The sequence below is a fragment of the Salvelinus sp. IW2-2015 genome, linkage group LG27 (assembly GCF_002910315.2).
Source record: "Salvelinus sp. IW2-2015 linkage group LG27, ASM291031v2, whole genome shotgun sequence".
Classification (NCBI taxonomy): Eukaryota; Metazoa; Chordata; class Actinopteri; order Salmoniformes; family Salmonidae; genus Salvelinus; species Salvelinus sp. IW2-2015.
The window spans coordinates 11,806,181-11,829,371 of NC_036867.1; the positions used below are offsets into that span (position 1 = coordinate 11,806,181).

Consider the following 23,191-nt stretch of genomic DNA (forward strand, 5'->3'; position numbering starts at 1 on the left):
TAGCTAGCCAACTTTAGCTAACTGCTAAAGTTTAGCTAACTCAAACACTGAACCTGGAATGACAGTACACTAGCTGCATTTTCGTTTGTCTGAGCTTTTTTTAAATTGGCATTTACTTGGATATGTCCATGATAATGACGTTGATGCGTGATATCCACTGGCTCAGAAAAAGTTATCTCGTCTTGTCTCTTCTGGGTACTGTTCACTCTGGACGTTAGTGCGGAGATCGAAAAGTGAAACATTGCTTCCGAGGCTTATATTAACCCCCGCTGTGCCAAACTAAATGCTAGCCTGGAAGTAAGGGGAAATAATGTAGGAATTGGGATAAACACAAGAGATGATTCGAACAGCAACATGAACCTGATATTCTTCTTGCGGAGCAGTGATACTTTTCAGATGGAACCGTTATCAGGCATAGGTGTCTGTGGCGGCCTATACAGCACAGTTTGGAACGCTGCTCGTCCAATCACCATCCAGGATCCAAGCAACCAGTTTTATAACAGTAGCTATTAGAAATTATAAACTGTGTGGTTCCAGCCCTGAATGCCAACGGGTATGACAAAACGTATTTTTACTGCTCTCATTACGTTGGTAATCGCGTAGTGCCTAAGAACAGCCCTTAGCCGTGGTATATTGGCCATATACCACACCTCCTTGGGCCTTATTGCTTAAGTATGGTGTACATTTTCCAGACAGATTGCTCAATATCTTCACACCCAGACAATCAAATGTATACAATTTCAAATTATTTATTCTAGACAGACAAACTGAAGTTTTTTTTTAAGTCTCTTAAAAAGACATGCCAGTGTTCAAAGTACACTATAATTTATCAGAGGACCTTAATACAGAGTAATTGGCACTTTGAGAGACATTTAAGTCCAGATCTCTCTGACAGTTTAGAGATGGAAGTAATGTATTTAGCCATTTCTCCTGGAATTGAAAAAGCTGTAAGACTTGTATTGATAGGTAATTTAGCTGATTTAGTGATCTAAGACGTCAGGTAATTGTTGTAAATGTCACACCAGCCTTCACTTTGGCTCCCTCTCCTGTCCAGCTCATGCGTTCGGCATTGCCCTCCTTCTAGCTGCTGCCGAACCTACTGCTGGCAAACGCCCTTCATTACACACACCTGGTTCCAATTACCCACTCTATCACTGTATATATACTCCCTCTGCCATTTGTCTTTGTCGGTCATTGTAAGTGTTACTTGTTATCCTGAGAGGAATCTCTCCTACTATTTCCTGAGTACTTTATATTTTTGCACTTTGGGTTCGCCCTATGCCTTTTTGATTATGAAGATATATTTTGAGCACAACAGTGTTTGGGTTTCGTCCTGCTTTGTTCTAGGGTGCTTAATAAATTCAGTAGTTCTAAACCTGCGACTGCCTACTCCTCTCTACACCAGTGACAGTAAAATAACCTTTTAAAGTTTAAATAAAAATGTAAACAAAAAAAATGCAATTCTTAGGATTTCTACTTGTGATACAATTGGATACCCATTGGATATCATTTAAACGGGGCATATGAAGCAACCTTTATTTGACATTTAAAAAGGACACAAGTCAACAGATACAGTCAAAGTACAAAATAAGCAGATTTTGTATACCATATTAAAAGGTTAAAAAAAAACTGACAAACCAAAGAAATACAACTGTAAACAGCACCTTAATTGACACACATGGTAAATAATAGTGACAGATCTATCGTAACTGTACAGTACATGAAGACATCCTGGGCTAGTATCACCATAATGCTTCATGGGCAGTCAGGGTCTGTGGCCCAAATTGTGTGAGACAAATTGTTTTTGTTTTGTATCACACAAATGTGGGTTTTCTGTGTACATATTGTGTGTTTGTCATTGCAAAAATTATCGGTAACAAATACTTTGTTGTCACAGGCTACACACTTCTTGTCAAGTTTCATTTCAGGCATAACCCCACTCTTAAAATCTTTTTTCAGAYCACTTTTTGGTTTTTCTGAGTTGGATGTGAATAAAGTTAGAAACACTGGGAGGAAAGTGATGCCATGAATGAGCCCAAAAAGCATTACCAAGAACATAATCTTAAAAAAAGTCCTGAAAATATGATTCTTGGAAGCAGCCAAAACCACCACACCTAAAATGGTCGAACTAGCCCCTTGTACTATGGGATAGCCCAAAGTAAAGAGAGCATCAACAACTCTTTCATTGACACTCGATTTTTTGCACGAGACAAAGGCGTAGGATATATGAGCAGAGAAGTCAACGGTGAAACCAATGCAGACAACAAGAATGATCATGGATATAGAGTCTAGATTGACGTCCCACAATGCCATGAAACCAGTGACGCCCACAATGACAGAAACGATAGAGAATGTCACCCACAGAGAACAGAGAGGGTTTGGAATCAGTAAAAGGGCGATAATCAACATGACTGCTGTCGTGACTCCAATATTCTGGAGGGTGCCACTCACTATAACAGCATACTGGTCATAGTAGATGAATGCCGGGTGGTAAACCATCAATGGGACAACACTACAACTTTCTGCTGTTTCTTTAAGGCTGTTCACCATTTCAATTTCCATACTGGCATTGACTATATTAACAGTTTGGATGAAGAATCGAGAAGCATGGATAGCATTACTGGTGAAGTTCACATCTTGCTTAAAATCAGGGTACAAATTCAGAAATAAAAATAAATTTGCACTGAATACAATTTCATCATCAATGTTTAAATGTGTACTTCGTGCATAGCCTTCATAGTAATCTAGCCAGGATGTATACAAATCATCCGTAATAAATTGAAGCTTCTTAAAGTCATCCATGCAGGAGTGGAGTTCAGATCGTTTGTTCTTATCCCAATATGGAAATTTCTCACTGACAATTACCATGACATTAGGACCATAAGTAGAGAAGTATTGCCTGTCATTGTCATAATACGGAATAACATAAGAGTCATCAGCCGCCAAATCACGGAGATCAATTCCTTGCTGTATTTGAAAACACCCATAGATACTTGCGGCCAAATACCCAGCATAAATAAAGATTACAATTACTTTGGTCCATGGTTTTGTCAGAAAAGGACCATAGTATTTCTTAAAGAAATGATTGATTGGTTGTTCTTTCTCTGTCCCAGTGGCTTTATCATAGTTCCCTCCCACACAACACATACTATACCCATTAGAACATTCTTTGGGATTCTCAGATGGAATCTTTATGCAAGTCAACCAGTGTCTGTTGCTTCTTTCTCTCCTCCCATTCAATGCCAGGAAAGCTCCAAAGAATGTGACATTGTAAATGTAGCAAAATATAATGGCAGTGCTTGTATACAGGCAGAAATATTGTACTGACAGAAAGTCGGACATGAGTCCAATGTAAAACCCAAGGACGTCAGTCAAGGTGGTGATGGTTATAGACATGGCAGCTTCTTTGTAGGTGTGTGCCATGCGTTTCTCCACGGGGTCTTTGACATTGGTCTGCTGCCAGTTTGACACCATAATGAACATGTCATCGACACCAATTCCTGTAAAGTATACATGCTGTTGTCATCTTGTGAACAGAGTCAGTTGGAGCTTTGAAATGCATTTAACCTGACATTGAAAATTGACTTATTATTGACTCCATAAATGATCTTACCAAGTATAAGGAAAGGACAGTTTGCCACAGTAATGACAAAGGGCATTCCAATGTAAAACATCAATCCAAATGAGGACAGCACAGCCAGGCCAGCAGAGAGGACACCAATAGCAGCCACCCACACTTTGTTCCTCACATTGTCCAGCCTAAGACAAAATGGTTGTCATCCACAAACAACCAAATTTACTTGGAATGATCAACAGTTGAATGACAATTTACCATACTTTGACAGCGACTGGTCAATTTGGTCAACAACAACAACAAATCTGCTTACCTTAGGCAAGATATGACTGAAAAGGCGATGGCAAGGGCATATGTGGCTGAGAACAATGGAATCCCGTCTGTGGTGTGTTTTTCTATCTCCTCCTGCTTCGATTGTGATGTATAGTAAGACACCTACACAATGAAATGTTCCACGGAGAAGCAACTGTTAAACAAAATATATTTATTTCAATATAGGGCCTACTTAAAAGTCAATAATCCATAAGAGCAGTATCGTAACTGTGGTATAGAAGATTCCTCTGGTTTGTAAAGGACAGAGAATGTTATATTTCAAGTGCTGTAGCCATGCCACTACTGTACTTGGTAACACTTGAGAATATGGTTACATACATTTGCATTAATTTATGTTTTAGCATGAGAAAATGATTAACAAATACATTGAAGAAGCAATGTTTTGAAAATATCGTCCATAGTTTATATTCTATTCAATTTGTCATATACAGTGTCTTCAGGAAGTATTCAGAACCCTTGACTTTTCAAAATGTTGTTACGTTATAGCTTTATTCTAAAATTTATCAAATAAAACAAAATCCTTAGCAATCTACACACAATACCCCGAAATGACAAAGTGAAAACTGGTTTTTATACATTTTTGCAATACCGTATTTACATACGTTTTCTGACCATTTGCTATGAGACTTGAAATTGAGCTCAGGTGCATTCTGTTTCCATTGATCATCCTTGAGATGTTTCTACAACTTGATTGGAGTCCACCTGTGGTAAATTCAATTGATTAGACATGATTTAGAAAGGCACACAACTGTCTATAAAAGGTCCCACAGTTGACAATGCATGTCAGAGCAAAAACCAAGCCATGAGGTCAAAAGAATTGACCGTAGTGCTCCAAGACAGAGTTGTGTCAAGGCACAGATCTGGGGAAGGGTACCAAAAAATGTCTGCAGCATTGAAGGCCTCATTGAAGGATTTTAAATCTGTCCGCCCGGCCAAACTGAGCAATCGGGGGAAAGGGCCTCTGTCAGGGAGGTGACCAAGAACCCGATGGTGACTCTGACAGAGCTCTAGAGTTCCTCTGTGGAGATGGGAGAACCTTCCAGAAGGACAACCATCTCTGTAGCACTCCACTAATCAGACCTTTATGGTAGAGTGGCCAGACGGAAGCCACTCCTCAGTAAAAGGCACATGACATCCCGCTTGGAATTTGCACCAAATGCACCTAAAGTACTCTGACCATGAGAAACAAGATTCTCTGGTCTGATGAAACCAAGATTGAACTCTTTGGCCTGAATGCCAAGTGTCATGTCTGCAGAGAACCTTGCACCAACCCTACGGTGAAGCATGGTGGTGGCAGCATCATTCTGTGGTGATGTTTTTCAGCGGCAGGGACTGGGAGACTAGTCAGGATTGCGGCAAAGATGAACGAAGCAAAGTACAGAAAGATCCTTGATGAAAACCTGCTCCAGAGTGCTCAGGACCTTAGACTGTGGTGAAGGTTCACCTTCCAACAGGACAATGACCCTAAGCACACAGCCAAGACCATGCAGGAGTGGCTTCGGGACAAGTCTCTGAATGTCCTTGAGTGGCACAGCCAGAGCCTGGACTTGAACCTGATCGAACATCTCTGGAGAGACCTGAAAATAGCTGTGCAGCTACTCTCCCCATCCAACCTGACAGAGGTTGAGTGGATCTGCAGAGAAGAATGGGAGAAACTCCCCAAATACATGTGTGCCAAGTTTGTAGCGTCATGCCCAAGAAGACTCTAAGCTGTAGTCGATGCCAAAGGTGCTTCWACAAAGTACTGAGTAAAGGGTCTGAATACTTATGCAAATGTGATATTTCAATAATTTTTTTATTATAAATTAGTAATAATGTCTGTTTTTGCTTTGTCTTTATGGGGTATTGTGTGTAGATTGATGAGAAAACAATAACAATGTAATCAATTTTAGAATAAGGCTGTAACATTACAAAATGTGGAAAAAGTCAAAGGGTCTGAATAGTTTCTGAAGGTACTGCAGCTAGCTAGCTTGCTGCAGTTCTCCAGTMAATGTTTAGCTGCCTAGCAAAGTACATAGAGTGCTATATTTCAAGTGCTGTAGCCATGCCATTACCGTACTTGTTAATGCTTTAAAATAAGGTTACCGGTACATACAGTACCAGTCAAAAGTTTGGACACACCGACTCGTTCCAGGGTTTTTCTTTATTTTTACTAATTTCTACATTATAAAATGCATTTTATATTTATATTTTATATTTATATATTGCCTTGATGACAGCTTTGCAGACTCTTGGCATTCTCTCAGCCAGCTTTATKAGGTAGTCACCTGAAATGCATTTCAATTAACAGGTGTGCCTTGTTAAAAGTTAATTTGTGGAATTACTTAATGCATTTGAGCCAATCAGTTGTGTTGTGACAAGGTATGGGTGGTATACAGCAGATAGCCCTATTTGGTAAAATACCAAGTCCATATTATGGCAAGAACAGATCAAATAAGCAAAGAGAAGTGACAGTTCCATGTTTCTTTCTGTAAAGGCGGCTGCAAAATGCTTCTACACCTGCATTGCTTGCTGTTTGAGGTTTTAGGCTGGGTTTCTGTACAGCACTTTGTGACTTTGTTACATCAGCTGATGTAAGAAGGGCTTTATAAATACATTTGATTGATTGATTGATAATAGGTTTGGTTTGCTCCTAGAAGAAATCCGTCTAGGCGATACGAATGTCTGTGCCTCCAATATTCCCTTAAAGGTCTTCGCCTGAAAAACGAGAAAAAAGCGGCAATGTTACTGTTTGTCCCTTTTGAGGCAAGGTAGCTACAACATAGTCAGTACACACTTTCTCAATATATTCTGTAATAATCTAAGATAAATCAATGAATCTGTAATTAATTTAGACTTTTTTGCAGAGGAAGTCTTAGTCGCGCAATTTTACATCTAACTAGGATGTTTGGTGCTGTATTTCTCAAGTGAATTTTTTTTGCATGAAAACTAGTCGCATTTCATTAAATGACAACAAACACTTTATTGAAGAATTCTGTCCATAGTTCCCACTCCTTTTAACAGTAGTACTGTTGACGAATCACCAATGAAGGGGCGTAGACTTCGGCTACCGAACCTTGACTTGACTCAGTAAAAACACCAACTAAAAATTAGAAGTGCTCAGGGACACTTGACATACATTTTAAATTGAAATTGCGACTGTTTGGTCTGGAATGCATTAGGGGGTTTCCGTTCACTCCCTTAGTTCGATTGTTTGAACGGGTGTGCATTCTGGRGCGCACTAAACAGCACACCGTGGTTCGCTCAAACAGGGTGGTCTCGGTCATATTCAGTTCATACTATGGTTCGGTTAGCTGTAGGTGAGAATGCAGTCCGGACCAAACACAGGAAAATAATCAGAAGCGCACATTATTATTGGTTGTTTGACTGGGAGCATTTTATTAAATACACGCAGCATCATAACTTGATATCTCTGAAACATTCAGTGAGTAGGAGCGCATTTATGAGCGCATCCGATGCAGATTAAGGGATATGGGGGCTATACCGGGATAAAGGCTACTGAATATAACCTATTCACCTTGCAGTAAGAGCGGCTTTTGCGCTCCCGCACTTTGTTGAAAGACCAGAGCGAAAGTAATATGAAGATTGGAAGACAAGTGATGCTTCATGATAATCATAAATGGATTTAACGTGATTATGTCTGTCCAATAAACAAACATATTGCATGAACACGTGGTTTTATTTAGGACTTTTTGTTCGTTTGACATTTTGGGAATATGAAACCAACCAGTTTAAAAATCACAAAAATACAACGTAACAAATAGTCAAACTCTGATTCGAACTATAGCTCAGAAAATGCCCTTAATGTCCAATTCGTGCCACCAGATACTTACTTGTTACCAAGAACATACATTCACCTGCCAGTTTATTAGGTGCACCCATCTAGGACYCCCCTTTGCCTACAGAACAACCTGTATTCTTCGGGGCGTGGATTCTACAAGTCGGAAACGTTCCACATGGATGTTGGTCCATGCTGACGGATGGCACTTTCCTCTTTTGCTCTCTTTTRCTCCTCTATTGTTTCTCAAGCAAGGGGGAGGCCGATGACATCACAAATGCCCATCAGACCTACTCCTTGATGTTTGCATCTATTTTTCTCAAAACATTTTTTTTTACCCTTTTGTGTGTGCACTTTCCTGTATTTTTACTTGGGATATAGCTTGTCAACAGTAAAAGTAAAACAAATATAACAAATATAAAATAAGTTTTGTCCATGTTTTGTGAATCAAATTGATAATTGTTAGCTTATAATGGCGCAGTTGGTAGAGCATGGTGCTTGCAACGCCAGGGTTGTGGGTTTGATTCCCGTGGGGGACAAGTACATAAACCTTTGCACTCACTACAGTAAGTCACTCTGGATAAGAGCATCTGCTAAATGTAAAATGATTAGTTAATGTTGATTTGTGTAACCTTCTTGTGAAGTGGTACACCAGTACTTTAAGTTTGTTTTCTTGATAACACTTTCTTTCAATGTTTCGTAGTCAGAGTTGAGGAGCAACTGATTACATGTAAGTTACATGTTACATGTAATCTGATTTATAAAAAACTAACTGTAATCGGTTATGTTACCAGCAAAAATATTGTAATCAGATTACAGATACTTTTGAAAAACTAGATGATTACTTCTTGGATTACTTTTAAATTCAGAAAGGATGTTTGCGGATTACATCTAGAAAGTAACCTACCCAACCCTGTCCGTCGTAATGCTCTCATAAGGTTGGCTAAAGCTATAGTACATATATGCTATTATTTCAATGACATACATACCTTCATATTTTCATTGTCTCTCTCATCTGATAGGATCCTTTGGAATTCTTTTAACCATGCCTCAGCTCTGGTGGTGTGACTTTCCAAGAAGTAGAAAAGCTTTACAGCTTTGGCACTTTTGACTTCACTTTTRACATTTGCTTGAACCCCACCTATTGCAGATCCCAGAAAGAGTTGTCTTGATTTGTGTGTATATAGAGGGAAAGTAATGTTTGTCTGCTCAATTCTGCTTGCATTGAAGTCAATAATTTCTAAAATCTCATTTGACACACAATGTCCATTTGTCTTTGCACATAAATGGCTGAACCTCAACTCCCTTTGGTCTACATCAACCGAGATATCTTTAACTTTATTGTTCACTTTGATAATGTTCTTCAAATTTTCTGTGCTTAGAATATTTGATTTGTCATTGGATACCATGATGATTGATGCGTAATTCCCTTCTTCATAGAGCCTCTGGCTTGAGAACTCTGTGTCGTCATTTGGAAAGTTCTCTTTGACAAAGGCCCGAGCAATCTTTGAGGGTCCACTCCTTGGTGTAAATTGTCGTTCAATGTCATTATCCACCCTGTCTTTCAGAAAATAAAACCCTCCTCCCAGAATTCCGGATACTATTAGAGTTATAACAAAAAAACAGACCGGGTAGGTGCCAACAATTCGTCCAAATTTCTCAAAGAGATTTGACAAGGGCTTCTCAATGCAGTCTGTACGTTGGCAGCCCATCCTATGACTTGAGCTTGTTCTTCATTCAGGTACAGTAGAAAGCTGAGAMTGCTGGTGGCCTTTCTATAACTTAGAGACGGGTTAAAGACTGACAGCCATATTTATTCATAAACTGTACTCCTCCAGTACACCTGACCTTTCAGAACAAGAAGGGTTGGGTTGTTTGCAAATTTAGATAAAAGAATAAAAGGCTTTTATAAAAATAATACAATTGTGGAAAGTCAAACAACTTCCCTAAACAAATAAGAAAACTATACAAATATCCCCCTAAGGAAGTTGATCATAAGGCTTGGGTTACTACAGGTTAGACTTGAGAAAGAACACAACAGAGTCAATATTTTGGCAACGTAACCACAGAGATTACATGAACGTCAAATACATTATTTCACTTTTTTTGTATATTATTTCACTTCTTTGATAAAAAAAAGTAGTCCAAAGGTTGTACTGGGAGTTTTCTTGAGGTACAATTGTGTAAGAAGTTCACAACTAAATATCAACTGATACCTATAACCTATTTAACATTAAATGGGTCATTTCACTGATTCATAGACTGTTCTCTCTGCTACCGCATGGCAAGCGGTACCGGGAAACGCCAAGTCTGGGACCAAAAGGCTCATAAATAGCTTCTACCCCCAAGCTATAAGACTCCTGAACAGTTAATCAAATGGCTACCCTGAACTATTTGCACTGACTCTCTGGCTTTATGCACACACACTGACTCTACCCGCACACTCACGCATACAACACTGACCCTACACACACACACACACACACACACACACACACACACACACACACACACACACACACACACACACACACACACACACACACACACACACCACACAACACACACACACACACACACACACACACACACACACACACACTACATACGCTCACACACATAAAACACACACATGCATTGTGACACCGCACACTCACACACTTTCACACTCTTCACTGTTGCTACTCTGTTTATTATCTATCCTGATTGCCTAGTCACTTTTACCCGTACCTACATGTACATACTACCTCAAGCACCTCAACTACCTCGTACCCCTGCACATTGACTCGGTACCGGTATACTCTTTGTATATAGTCTTGTTATTGCTATTTTATTGTGTTACTTTGTATTATTTGTTAGGACATTTTTCTTGCTTTTTAACTCTGCATTGTTGGGAAAGGGCTCGTAAGTAAACATTTCAAGATAAAGTCTGTTGTTTTCAGCTTATTTTTGTGTGTGGATTTGATTTGATTCGGTGCCTTTTGAGAATGCAACTTGGTTAAAAAAAATAGAATTACATTCTGTCATAAAGAGCACATGTTCAACTTCAAAACATGTTTTCCCATCTCAAAAGGTTTTATTAAAAAAAAGACTGTAGTAAGTGGCTATTAAGTGTCTACTAAGTGCCTATTTAGGTCCTAAGGTAGAGCATGTAATGCCAAGGTAGTGGGTTTGATTCCCGGGACCACCCATACGTAAAATATATGCACACATGACTGTAAGTCACTTTGGATAAAAGAGTTTGCTAAATGGCATATATCATTAAGCTCCAAATAAAGTAACAGGGTTGATCATTTCATTTTAAGTAAGCCATGAATCCCCTCGTGACAGTGGGAATRGAAGCTGGTTGTATGCAACAGCCAGTTTGCTACAGCAGGAAAATAATCCCGCAGCAACAGGAAATGTGAATTATTATGTGGATTATAATTAATGGACTTTTGATACCATGTWCATTTTTCATAACAGAAAATCAAGCCTGAAAAGTCAAAGTGGAAATTACAAACTATAGAAGCCTTTTTAAACCTCACTACAAGGCTCTTTTGCGCAGGGAGGTTACTATAGGTCAGTGGTAGTCATTGCGCGGCCTGTAGGCCGCAAGCGGCCGCAAGCCCTTAATTTGCAGTTTGCAGTCATTTTTCTATTTTCCATTCATAATACATAACAATGATATAATTTCAATTCAATGTGTTTAATGCAGGCCTGAGTCACTTCATTGAGTATATCTATTGTTCTCTGGACAGCAGATAGATGGCAGTATATGCAGCTGTTGAATAGAAAGGCCGAAATAGAACGTTTGCCGAAATAGAACGCAACTGCTCAGCTATAGCGACTGACACATATCAGTTTGCTATCAGCTCATTTTGCAGTCTAGTCGACGGGGATCAATTTTTTGTAAAAAATAAACGTAAATCTATTGACTATGAAAATGAGGGGGAAGAGCTGGAGAACAACGTGACAGCTATGAACGAACAACCACCGGAGAACCAGGAAAATCAGGAAAATGTCGGCGGGGAAATGCAGCTAGCTAACATAGCTAATGTGGCTCTGGTGGCTAAGAGAAGGATACGGTCAATTCAAGAAGAACACAGAAAGTTCCAATAGAAATGGACAGACAAGTATTTGTTTGTACTGCATGATGGGACTAGCTCACTTGGTCTTATTTGCCAGAAGGCAGTCAATTGTTTTAAACGGGCAAATTTAGAGCGACATTTGCAGTCACACCATGCCCACTTTGACAAAACATATCCGCCACAAAGCAACCTCAGAAACAACAAAATAGCACAACCCCAATAGTTCAATGTTTCATCAGCTTTTAATTATACTGGAATTATTCAATGAATTGTGCTGTACTGTATTCCCATGATTTATATTGTTCATGAATTATCGTTCGTGTATATCAATGCACTGTTTTCGGGACACCATCATTCAGGCAGTTGAACAGTTATGAACTGATCTTATTATGCAAATATGAAGGTATAAACAGACTAATATACAATAAAATGCCATATATCAATACCATCAACATGATCAAGTAGAAAATCCAACAGAGCAAAGACCAGAACGTCCGAAGCTCAGCCGTGGTCATCCTCTGTGTATCTACCCTGCCCTGTGCACACAACCACCCACACGTTTCAATTTCCAATTCCTTGGCATGGTCGAGTGCCAGTCTGAGGAGGACTGTTTTACACCTCTCAACCAGCCTGTCTCTATGTGGCAGTTAACCCCTGTCAGTCACCTGTCAGTCACCTGTCAGTCAGGCAGACACCACGTTCACCGAGTCAGAGCTCATATTGCATTTCACACCGATCCATCTCGCAGTCATTGATTTCCCAGACTCCATATGAGAAATGGATTCTTCTTTCCCTCGTCACAAAGAGAGAGCGAGAGGACTGACCACCCTCAACGCTCGCCGACAGACAGCTCGGCCTCGTCGGGGGAGGTTGAAGTTAGATGGAATCCATTTTGAAACCATTCTCAGGTGCCTGGCTCTAATTTTGTTCATCGTTAATTGGAATGTTGCTATCATGGCTGTTGCTGAGTGTGTCTGAATGATCCATGATGATTGTGTATGTAGGTGTGCATTTACATGTGTCTGTGGGGTGTGTTTGTCTTTGTGTGGGCCTGTTTGTTTAAAGGTGCAGTTGTACTGTATGTCTGTAGTTGGGCTTGCCATGTTCATATAAGCAGAAAGGGTGAGTAGAGCTACTCAAATGAAGGAAGGAAACAGGGATATTTTTCACCCAATGATCACTGGGAGCGTCCGGAAGATGTACCGGAACAGCCACATAGCACATCTGAACATCTTGTTCACCTAAGGCTTCTCTACTAATTAGCAAAGACATTGATTCTCACCTGAAAATATCCCTTTGAAGTAGGTGGGAGAGCGAGAGAAAGAGAGAGAATCCAGATCTAAATAAAGACTTAACAAGCCTTCTCCTCCAAAAGATAATTTTTATAAACTAGTGATCATAGGAAGGTTAATGTCAGCAATTATTGTTATTTAGATTGTGGTGACATGTAGTTTAATTTAGCCATCGTTCATTTAGACATTGTTTGCCTACTGGATCAGTCTGGAATAACAAGAATTGGGACCTATCCTAGATCAGATAGAATCTGCAAACAGGAGATGTCCGCAGTGACCGGATCACATACACACTAATATAGCCTATAAGGTCAAAAGGTCATCAATCCAAAAAGCATGAAGTATGGTCTTGGGCTCATTGTTGGCGGTCCTTCCCCTGCATAATATTTGAAGTAATTTGGAGCACTTAATAAAGTTGGTGACATTAAACCAAATTATATTAAACAAGTAAAGTTTAATCTCCTGTGTATTTTCTGAAATTCCTGAGATAACAGAAGTGAGATWAAAAAAATTAGAGCAGGAAGTCCTTGTTTTTTTCCTCACTCTGCCAAGATGAGTAAGTCATCGTAACTCTTGGTGTCAAAGTCCCAGGTTTTTAATTACAAAGATAACACAGTTTAATAGATCTGCAAGGCCCTAACGAGGGATCAGAGTGGCTCTTTGAGTATGCCAAAGACTATTTTGATGGTGAACTTCCCTTTGAAGTGGAACTGATAGCAGTGTCTCATAGAACCCACATAATGATGAACCCCATGACCTTGAAGCTTCAAGTACATAGTATGTAGAATAATGTTGTGAAGAAAACTTAATCTGTCTAAGTAAATTAAGTTAGTAACTGAAGTTACAGTGGGGTCTGAAATGATTGACACCATTGATAAAGATTAGCAAAAATGACAGTATAAAATAATTAAAATACTGAGCTACAGTATATTGTATGCTCACGTTTTGGGGGAAATYATATTATTTTATACTAGTACAATTGTTCGGAGAAAAAAATAAATATTTTTTTCTACAAAAAGGTAGGGGTCAAAATTATTGACACTCCTGTTTTCAATACCTTTCAATACCTCCCCTTGCGAGAATAACAGCACTGAGCCTTTTTCTAAAATGTTTTATGAGCTGGAAAGCACATTAGAWCATTCTTCTATACAGAATCCTTCRAGATCCTTGATATACTTTGTCTGTGCTTATACACTGCCATCTTCAATTAAAACCATGTGTTTTCAATGGGTTTGAAGTCCGGAGACTGAGATGGCCATTGCAAAATGTTGAATTTGTGGCCAATTAACCATTTCTTTGTGTATTTTGATGTGTGCTTGAAGTTATTGTCTCAGCCAAGTTTCAACTTCCTAGCAGAAGCAACCAAGTTTTGAGCATAAATGTCCTGGTACTGGGCAAAATGCATGATGCCGTTGACCTTAAYGAAGGGCGCTAGGACCAGTGGAAGCAAAATAGCCCCATAACATCAAAGATCCACCACCAAATTTTACAGYAGTGTCGTGTCTTTRCTATCATTAAATTGAAGACTTATAGTTTTTATCAAAGATTCCTGTAATTAGGGATTACGCGATCACTTGAGTAATAACGTAACTAATTAACTATGAATTCGAGGGCACCAGGGAAAGTTATTAGATTACAAAGTTATAATTTCCCAATATAACCTTTCAGATATTTTCATATCTGATCAATAGTCTTCTGATTAATGATTTATTTACTTTACCTCACGTTAGTCTCATTCCAAACGTCGTAAATTGTTGATTATCTGCACGAACCCAGTCTTCACTATGAGTCATCCATACATCAATTGTCTTAAATCATTTATTTATTACTAACTAATTAATTCACAGAAATGCATAAACAAACAAACAAACTTAAAATAGTTACATGAAATTATGGGAGAAATATGCCCTAGTGGGCTGAACCGGCATAGCGGCTTGTTAGACAAAGGGAAAGTGGCGTTCGACTAAGAATTCACTACAGAGTACATAATTATAACAATTGACATGCTAATCCTTACACATGAACGCTCACTCATTCGGGAACAATTGCAATCAATATATATATAGTTACGCTCCGTGTGTATCGTCTTGATCGTTGGAGAGAAGTTCGTTTTGGTTGGAGTTCCTTCTGTCTCGGTTAATGTGGATAGTTCAGAGTGACATTCGTTATAGAATGGATGTTTCGGCGGTTGTCTTTCTTCGCGTTCAATGATACCGAATTCCTAGCTGCAGACTAGTAGTCAATATCAAAAACTTGTTCTTATTCGTATAAGAGTTTAACCACGTGGTATGGTTAAAGATTCAGCAATGTTACCTTAACCTTCGTTCTCCCCATGGAGAGAAAACATGGTCTAATGGTAATTTCTCAGAGTCGACTTTTATTCAGATAGCAGGAAGGGGTTGTCCTTGGATGTCTGACCCAACTGGCTCTGGTTTAGTTCTCGGGTTTAGTTCAAATCAAAAAGGGATTTGTATTTTTCTTAATTAAACAGTCCAAAATCATATTACACAATTATACAAACAGTATCATACTCACTCATTCATTTTATACAACAAACAGATGTAAACCTCATATCTGAGGTTATTATATAAACAGCGGTATGGTAATGTAGTCCCACAGTCTCTCATGAGTTTCCCACGTGGTGGCCAATGGGCATGTTAATAGCTGGACTCTCCACCGATCTTTTATACTTTGGCAGGAACATGAAATATGTTCGTACCTCAAGTTCTGTGAGGTGGGAGAAAATTCCTTTGTCCTGAAAGTTTACCCTCTGTCTAATACTGTTGGGCCATGAGGAGATTCTCAGGAATATACGACGTCCCTCTGTGACCACAGCATGGGTTGAAGGGGCAGGGAAAGGCAGGGAGAGGGGGATGGTGTTTGCAATACCCAAGCAGGCGACGTCATGACATACCCCCCCTGGTGGTTTGGATCTTGTTCGTCCTGCAAGTTACAAATCAACATAAAATCATGAACACGTGGTGTCCTGTTTGTAGATCATCGTTGCAGTCCCCTCTGGTGGTTGAACTTGGTAGGCTTCTCTGAAAGCGGAGCAGTCCACCACAAGGATGGCAGTTGATGTCCGGTTGGTGATCGCCGTTGCGGTCCCTTCTAGTGATGTACCTTGGTAGGTTCCCTGGAAGCTTCAAAGTACCCCAGGGAGGGCCAGGGGATGTCCTGGTTGGTGATCGCCGTTGTGGTCCCCCCCTTGGTGGTTTACCTTGGTAGGCTCTCTGACAGCGGGCATGCCGCCACAAGGATGGGCCGTGGGTGTCCGGATTTGGGGTCGCCGTTCCGGACCCGTCGTCTGGTTGTCGTCCAGACTGGAAGATCTGAGCAGTAACTTAGGCAGATGTTAACAACGCACACACACTCATGAAATATATATATAATTACATTCATTCCCCAATGAGCGGCGTTGTGGCACTAAGTGAATGTTGTATGGGGAAGTTGTTTATGGCTCTATCACTTCCTAAATGTCAAAGGAACTGAACCGAAAAGGAATGAAAGCATAAACAAAAAAAATATACAAAATATAGTTCTCACACAAAAATAATCTAATTGGACTGTATTCTATATACGTCCAATGTTCTGGCAAAATGACTATCATGGCATTGTCTCTAATGCCATATCTAGGGTTTTCCTACTTGGTGTGTTGCTTAGGCACTATCCTAAGTTTATAACTATATGATAACTTTACAGCTGTAAGGCACTAGTTTTGGGCAGTCTACAGGGATGACCTATGGACTTCTGGGAAGAAAACTGATGAGTGCTGTAGGGACAAAGGCCTAGAAGTAAATGTTCAACTTTACTAAGGCTGATATTTTGCTTGGACCCTTAAGTGATCCTAGCATAAATCCTAATTGGATGTTCCGTTGTGCATGTGCGTTTATGCTTAAACAAGCGCGCATGTCAAGGGAAGAAAACCAAGTATCCTGGCAGATTACAACTTGTTCAGAATGAGTCTGACGTAGTCAGGTAATTTTCAGGTCAATGCCTGGAGGTCAGTCAGAGTTGGTGTCGAGGGAGTCTGTAGTAGATTTTATTAAGTCACTGTGTCTTCCACTATTGTAGTGGTGATAGGTATGAAGTCTATTTCATAGCTATGTTATCCACGGAGGAGCTAACCTCACGACGGAAGTACTATAAGTATTGGACCAGTCGTACGTGGTGTGATCATGGTTAGTGATTCTAATAATTTTCCTCCTGAATGAAGGATTCTATTTATTAGTGGCATGCGTGTTAACCATTGGAAGAGTACACTGGAGATTCCCTTCCCTGTGTTGCACTCTGAGTGACTCCTATGTCGCTATTGTCAAGGGTAATTTGATTGGTTAGGTCTCTAACCTTCTTACTGTTTGTAGCTAGACTGACTGTTGCTGGTATTGGAACTGGTGCTCAAAGGGACCAGTTATCCTACCGATTTATTTTGAAATATTATACTACCGGAACACATGATTGGAGCATTTTACTAGTTGTATTGTAGTTGAACCTACACATGGCAAGGAATGATTATTGTTGCCATTTGTTTTGGAGGTGGACAAGTCCACTGGACTTCCTTTACGACCAGTGTGGTACACCTCAGTACTATTTTAGATGTGCTCTAAGATAATCCCCGTCTAGGGGCCTGTCTGTTCCTCACTATTCTCATATGGGAGTTTACAACTAGATTTGATTTATGCTCTGGCGGCCTCGTACGGTGTTGTCCGTAGTCTTGACCCCCCCACCGGCCTCGATGAGGCTCATCATGGGTCTGGGCTACTATTCCCCCCCTTTGTGTCTCGGGACCCCCCCACCAGCTGGTGGTGTTGGTGTCCGAGGCGCAAATGAAAAGATCGGACCCTATGTACGAGTTGTCAGCGGCCGCGTTATGAGAATGGCTGTAACCTTTCAACCAAATCTCCTGGTGTTTGTGCTTCAAAACGCTCAGTGGCTGTCGAGGCATGTCAGTCACCACCGCGTCCGCGTGTGGCAACCTCTTCAGTACCTGCGAACTGAGACGAGGATATCGGTCTGTGATATCGCAAAGTGTTTCACCAGTGGGAGTCATCGGGTCAGTTGCTGGACTGACGCCATTAGTGTCATTGTAAGGGGTGACAGTCCCCAACAAAGCGGAAGGTGTATCATCGGAAGCAGAGTATACTCTGCACATCGATGTTTTTCTTGCTGAGACGGCCGCAGTGCTTGCGGAAATGTCTGAAGGGCAAGAGGAGTTCATCTCAACTACCGTATTGCACGACTGCACGGAGGAGGGAAGTTGCTTATTAACAGAGACAGCTGGCTCGAAATCATGAAAAGAATGGTCAATCAGGTTGGCTGATGGAATGTGTCGAGGTATCGTAATATCTCCTTGGATCGGATTCTGCCCCAAGAGGTTTTTAAACGTCTTTTTCCCAAGGGGTGCTTTTGACAGATATCCCTCGTGACTGACTGCGTTGCAGCTAGCGTTAGGGGAAGACAGTGTGGTCAGTGGAGAAGGCACTGTGGCCTGTGACCATACCTGGTTGGTTTTCCAATCCATCAATGGGAGTAACCGATCCATCAAGTCTGCTCCAAGTAGCAGGGGTACAGTTTCGAGGCTGGTAACATACACAGGGTGAATGAGCGATACGTCCTTGAAGTGTAGTTTCAGCATGACTCTCAATGTGAGAGCCGAGGTAGTCTGCGTGACCCCTCGAAGTGTAGTGTCGCATCGTTCCACTTTTAACCAACGTTTAGTTGGCTTCAAAGCCCTTTTTAGATCATCAAACAATGTTTGAGAGATGAGTGATATTGTCGCACCCGAATCAATTAGGGCATGACAAGTTAAGCAGTCCTCCAGGACTGTTTCCAGGTACGGGCGTTTAGATTCGTGGTTAGTGGACATATTCCCCACAAAGTGGAGTGATTGTTCGCAACAACGTGAAGTGTCAATTCTGTTCAAGGTGGAAGCAGATCGACTTTTCAGATTTTGAGTGGGCTTGGCTTTAACGAAGCGTTTGACCTTTTTCTTCGCAACCTTTGTATCAGAGCCTATAGACAAAGCCCGGGGGCTTGTTTCTTGATCAAGCGGGCCCTGGATAGGGTCTTGAATGAGAGCGGGAGAAATTTGAACTTTAACGTCCTTGCTATGGGTGTTAATTCCTGCGGACCTGGTGTCCGGTAATTCCCCGTCTGGTAATTGTGACTAATCTTTTACCCTTTTCTCAAATTGTTCTCGCTTTAGTTCTTCCCGTAGTGGAACTTCTGGAGAACATTGGTCTACGTTTTGATTGTCCTCACAGGGGGCACCATATATGTCGTGTCTTTGCTATCATTAAATTGAAGACTTATAGTTTTTATCAAAGATTCCTGTAATTAGGGATTACGCGATCACTTGAGTAATAACGTAACTAATTAACTATGAATTCGAGGGCACCAGGGAAAGTTATTAGATTACAAAGTTATAATTTCCCAATATAACCTTTCAGATATTTTCATATCTGATCAATAGTCTTCTGATTAATGATTTATTTACTTTACCTCACGTTAGTCTCATTCCAAACGTCGTAAATTGTTGATTATCTGCACGAACCCAGTCTTCACTATGAGTCGTCTCTTATACACATCTAGATGTGTATAAGAGACAGCTAGTGGGCTGAACCGGCATAGCGGCTTATTAGACAAAGGGAAAGTGGCGTTCGACTAAGAATTCATTACAGAGTCCATAATTATAACAATTGACATGCTAATCCTTACACATGAACGCTCACTCATTCGGGAACAATTGCAATCAATATATATATAGTTACGCTCGGTGTGTGTCGTCTTGATCGTTGGAGAGAAGTTTGTTTTGGTTGGAGTTCCTTCTGTCTCGGTTATTGTGGATAGTTCAGAGTGACATTCGTTATAGAATGGATGTTTCGGCGGTTGTCTTTCTTCGCGTTCAATGATACCGAATTCCTAGCTGCAGACTAGTAGTCAATATCAAAAACTTGTTCTTATTCGTATAAGAGTTTAACCACGTGGTATGGTTAAAGATTCAGCAATGTTACCTTAACCTTCGTTCTCCCCATGGAGAGAAAACATGGTCTAATGGTAATTTCTCAGAGTCGACTTTTATTCAGATAGCAGGAAGGGGTTGTCCTTGGATGTCTGACCCAACTGGCTCTGGTTTAGTTCTCGGGTTTAGTTCAAATCAAAAAGGGATTTGTATTTTTCTTAATTAAACAGTCCAAAATCATATTACACAATTATACAAACAGTATCATACTCACTCATTCATTTTATACAACAAACAGATGTAAACCTCATATCTGAGGTTATTATATAAACAGCGGTATGGTAATGTAGTCCCACAGTCTCTCATGAGTTTCCCACGTGGTGGCCAATGGGCATGTTAATAGCTGGACTCTCCACCGATCTTTTATACTTTGGCAGGAACATGAAATATGTTCGTACCTCAAGTTCTGTGAGGTGGGAGAAAATTCCTTTGTCCTGAAAGTTTACCCTCTGTCTAATACTGTTGGGCCATGAGGAGATTCTCAGGAATTTACGACGTCCCTCTGTGACCACAGCATGGGTTGAAGGGGCAGGGAAAGGCAGGGAGAGGGGGATGGGGTTTGCAATACCCAAGCAGGCGACGTCATGACAGTAGGTATGGAGTTCTTTTCTGCTCATGCATTCTCATTTAGCACGCCAAAACCACCACTTGTGTGCATGGCCAAAGACCGCTATTTTCATATCATCTGATCAAAGCACTGGTTCCAATCCAAGTGTCAATGCCGTTTTGCAAACTCCAGGCCTTTACATCTGCTGGATGGCATGTAAATAGAGCTCTTTGGCCACACACACCAGTGGTGGGTTTGGAATATGGTGGTGGATCTTTGATGTTATGGGGCTATTTTGCTTCCACTAGTCCTGGGGCCCTGTATAACTTAAAGAGGTTCTACTAAAATTGTGTATACTTTTAAGCCAGTAGTTTTGAAAGCAGTGCTCAAGAGCCAAAATGGTCCCCGAAAATTGTGCATGAGCCCTGCAGTGTGTGCACAAATACTGCAAAAAAAATACTATGTAGTGTGCATGTGCTCTGTGATGTACTGAGCAGACTTGGCCCCGCCCTGCAACCTCATTGGAAATAATGGGCCAACCCGATCCCGCCTCCCCCTTTTACCTTGCAACCTCATTCCATGTGACAGCAAAAACTGGTTGTCAATTACGGTTCCAAAATGGCAGCGTCCATGGAAATGTTACTTGAATCTGGAAGTGTGGTAAGTGAAGTGTGTGACAATGAATGGAAAATTGTGAAATCAAAGAGTGGAACAAAACCAGCAAAAGTTGCAGTGGAAGACAAGCATTGCTCCAATAATGCATTTGTTGTTGGACTGCGTTATTTGGACAAGGAGGTTCATTTGGGAGATCCATTTGTACTATGTAGGACTGTGAGGAGAGCAGTGGGAAAGGTGGATTCAATCAAGGTGACTAGAAGCGGCCTTGTTTTGATTAATTGTGTAGATGAAGGACAGAAGAAGCGTGCACTGGATATGGCAAAATTGCCCACGTCGGAAATAACCTGTATTGATCTTCAGAGCAGGGTGCCTGCCAAAGGAATGTTGTGACGTGACTATCATTAATCTGATGACTGTTAGTTGATAAAATAAATAACTATGTTTAATTGTTACTCGATTCAATTAATCACAATTAACTTATTAGGAATTTGGGGCACCACGGAATAAGTTTTTTAACAAGTTACCATCTCCCGGATTGAACTCGAAAGATATATAGATATCTCTAACATCAATAACAGTCAATTATTAATTAATACCTCATCAGTCTCATTCTGAACATCGCAGAACCCTAGCCCATATGAAAATATTCAGTACTACACAAATTGATTTAATTATTTATTTACTAACAAACTAAATAATAACACAGAATACACATACACACTTACATGAGATAAAAGTCCCTAGTGGACTGACAAGATATGACAGCTTGTTGCATATATGGAGAGGGAAGGGTCAATAAAAAGAGAGGGAAAGACAAAGAGAGTCAACTTATCGTTGTTACATTTGGAACCTACACTCAAAGGAATAGTAATACTTTGCACATGAACCACCACTCATTAGGATAAGAAGTGTAATATATATATATATATATATTTACGCGTAGCTGTCCTTGATCRTCATCTATCTCTGTTGAACTCGATGACTCCTAGGATGAAGTTGTCGATGGATGTAAGGCTCTGGTTTGTCCCGTTCGGTGTAAGGCTCGGCTTGTCCACCAGAGGTCACAATGTCCTTTGTAGAGCTTTTCTGGTAGTGGAGTGGTTGTTAGAAGAGATACTTCAGATGTACCAATGGTTGTCTGTGGGGATTCTCCTTCCCACCTTGTGTCTTTAGTCAAAGTTCTAGGACCACTTTAACATGCACAGCTGCAGACTGTGAATGTTTCTGGTCTCATAGGTGATTTTCTTCACTTGTGTTGAGGTTGAGAGCTTCAGAGTTTCTAACCATTTCAACGTGTAGACCACCGTCTCACGTCTTTTGGTATCAATGGTTGATTATTCAGGGTTCAGCTCCTGACCACTTTACATGCCAGTAGTAAGCCGGCAATATATGGGTCTCACCATTTTCAGCCGTGTAGCCACCGCTCCACGCTGTCTGGTCTTGTAGTTTTAACCATTTTGTAACTCCCAGCTCGTGCTGTACGTCGGCTGGTCTAATGTACATTTCGTTACCAAGGTTTTAATCCTTGGGTAAAAAGGGGCGTTCCATCACGCCGACACAATGTCTGTGCTCACTTGGGCGTGGTTACTGACTGGCCACAAGTTTATATGAAAAACAATTATCATTTAGAAGGCTAAAATCACATTGCTATCTTCACAAAAGTATTCTCATATTTAATAATATATTTCATACAACATTTAGGTGTAAACTTGATAAATAGGATGTGTACACTTTCAGAGTTACAGTTACTTTGTTATACCATCCTTAATGACATCACAAAATAATAAACAATGTGACAGAATGATTCTTTAGACCAAAGTTCATTCTCTTGGAGAAAAAGGTTTTGGTGGCAAAAGTCTCTCTGTAACAAAGAGATATCAGTCTTCCCATACTAGAGAGCCAGAGGGAGAGTTTCTGCAAACTATTTACGACTGGCTGTTAAGTCATCAAACCAGCCC

General features: G+C 40.5%; 1 protein-coding gene across 1 annotated transcript; it reads right to left on the bottom strand.

The window, feature by feature from the left end:
• Window positions 1-1,685: 1,685 nt before the first annotated feature.
• On the bottom strand, window positions 1,686-9,436 carry LOC111953736 (patched domain-containing protein 3). The gene is made up of 4 exons (XM_023973196.2): window positions 8,675-9,436; window positions 3,888-4,009; window positions 3,614-3,759; window positions 1,686-3,500 (listed from the first exon to the last, which is right to left on the bottom strand). The coding sequence occupies exons 1-4, from the start codon at window positions 9,395-9,397 to the stop codon at window positions 1,756-1,758; spliced, it is 2,736 nt and encodes a 911-aa protein (XP_023828964.1). The 5' UTR covers window positions 9,398-9,436; the 3' UTR covers window positions 1,686-1,755.
• Window positions 9,437-23,191: the final 13,755 nt, after the last annotated feature.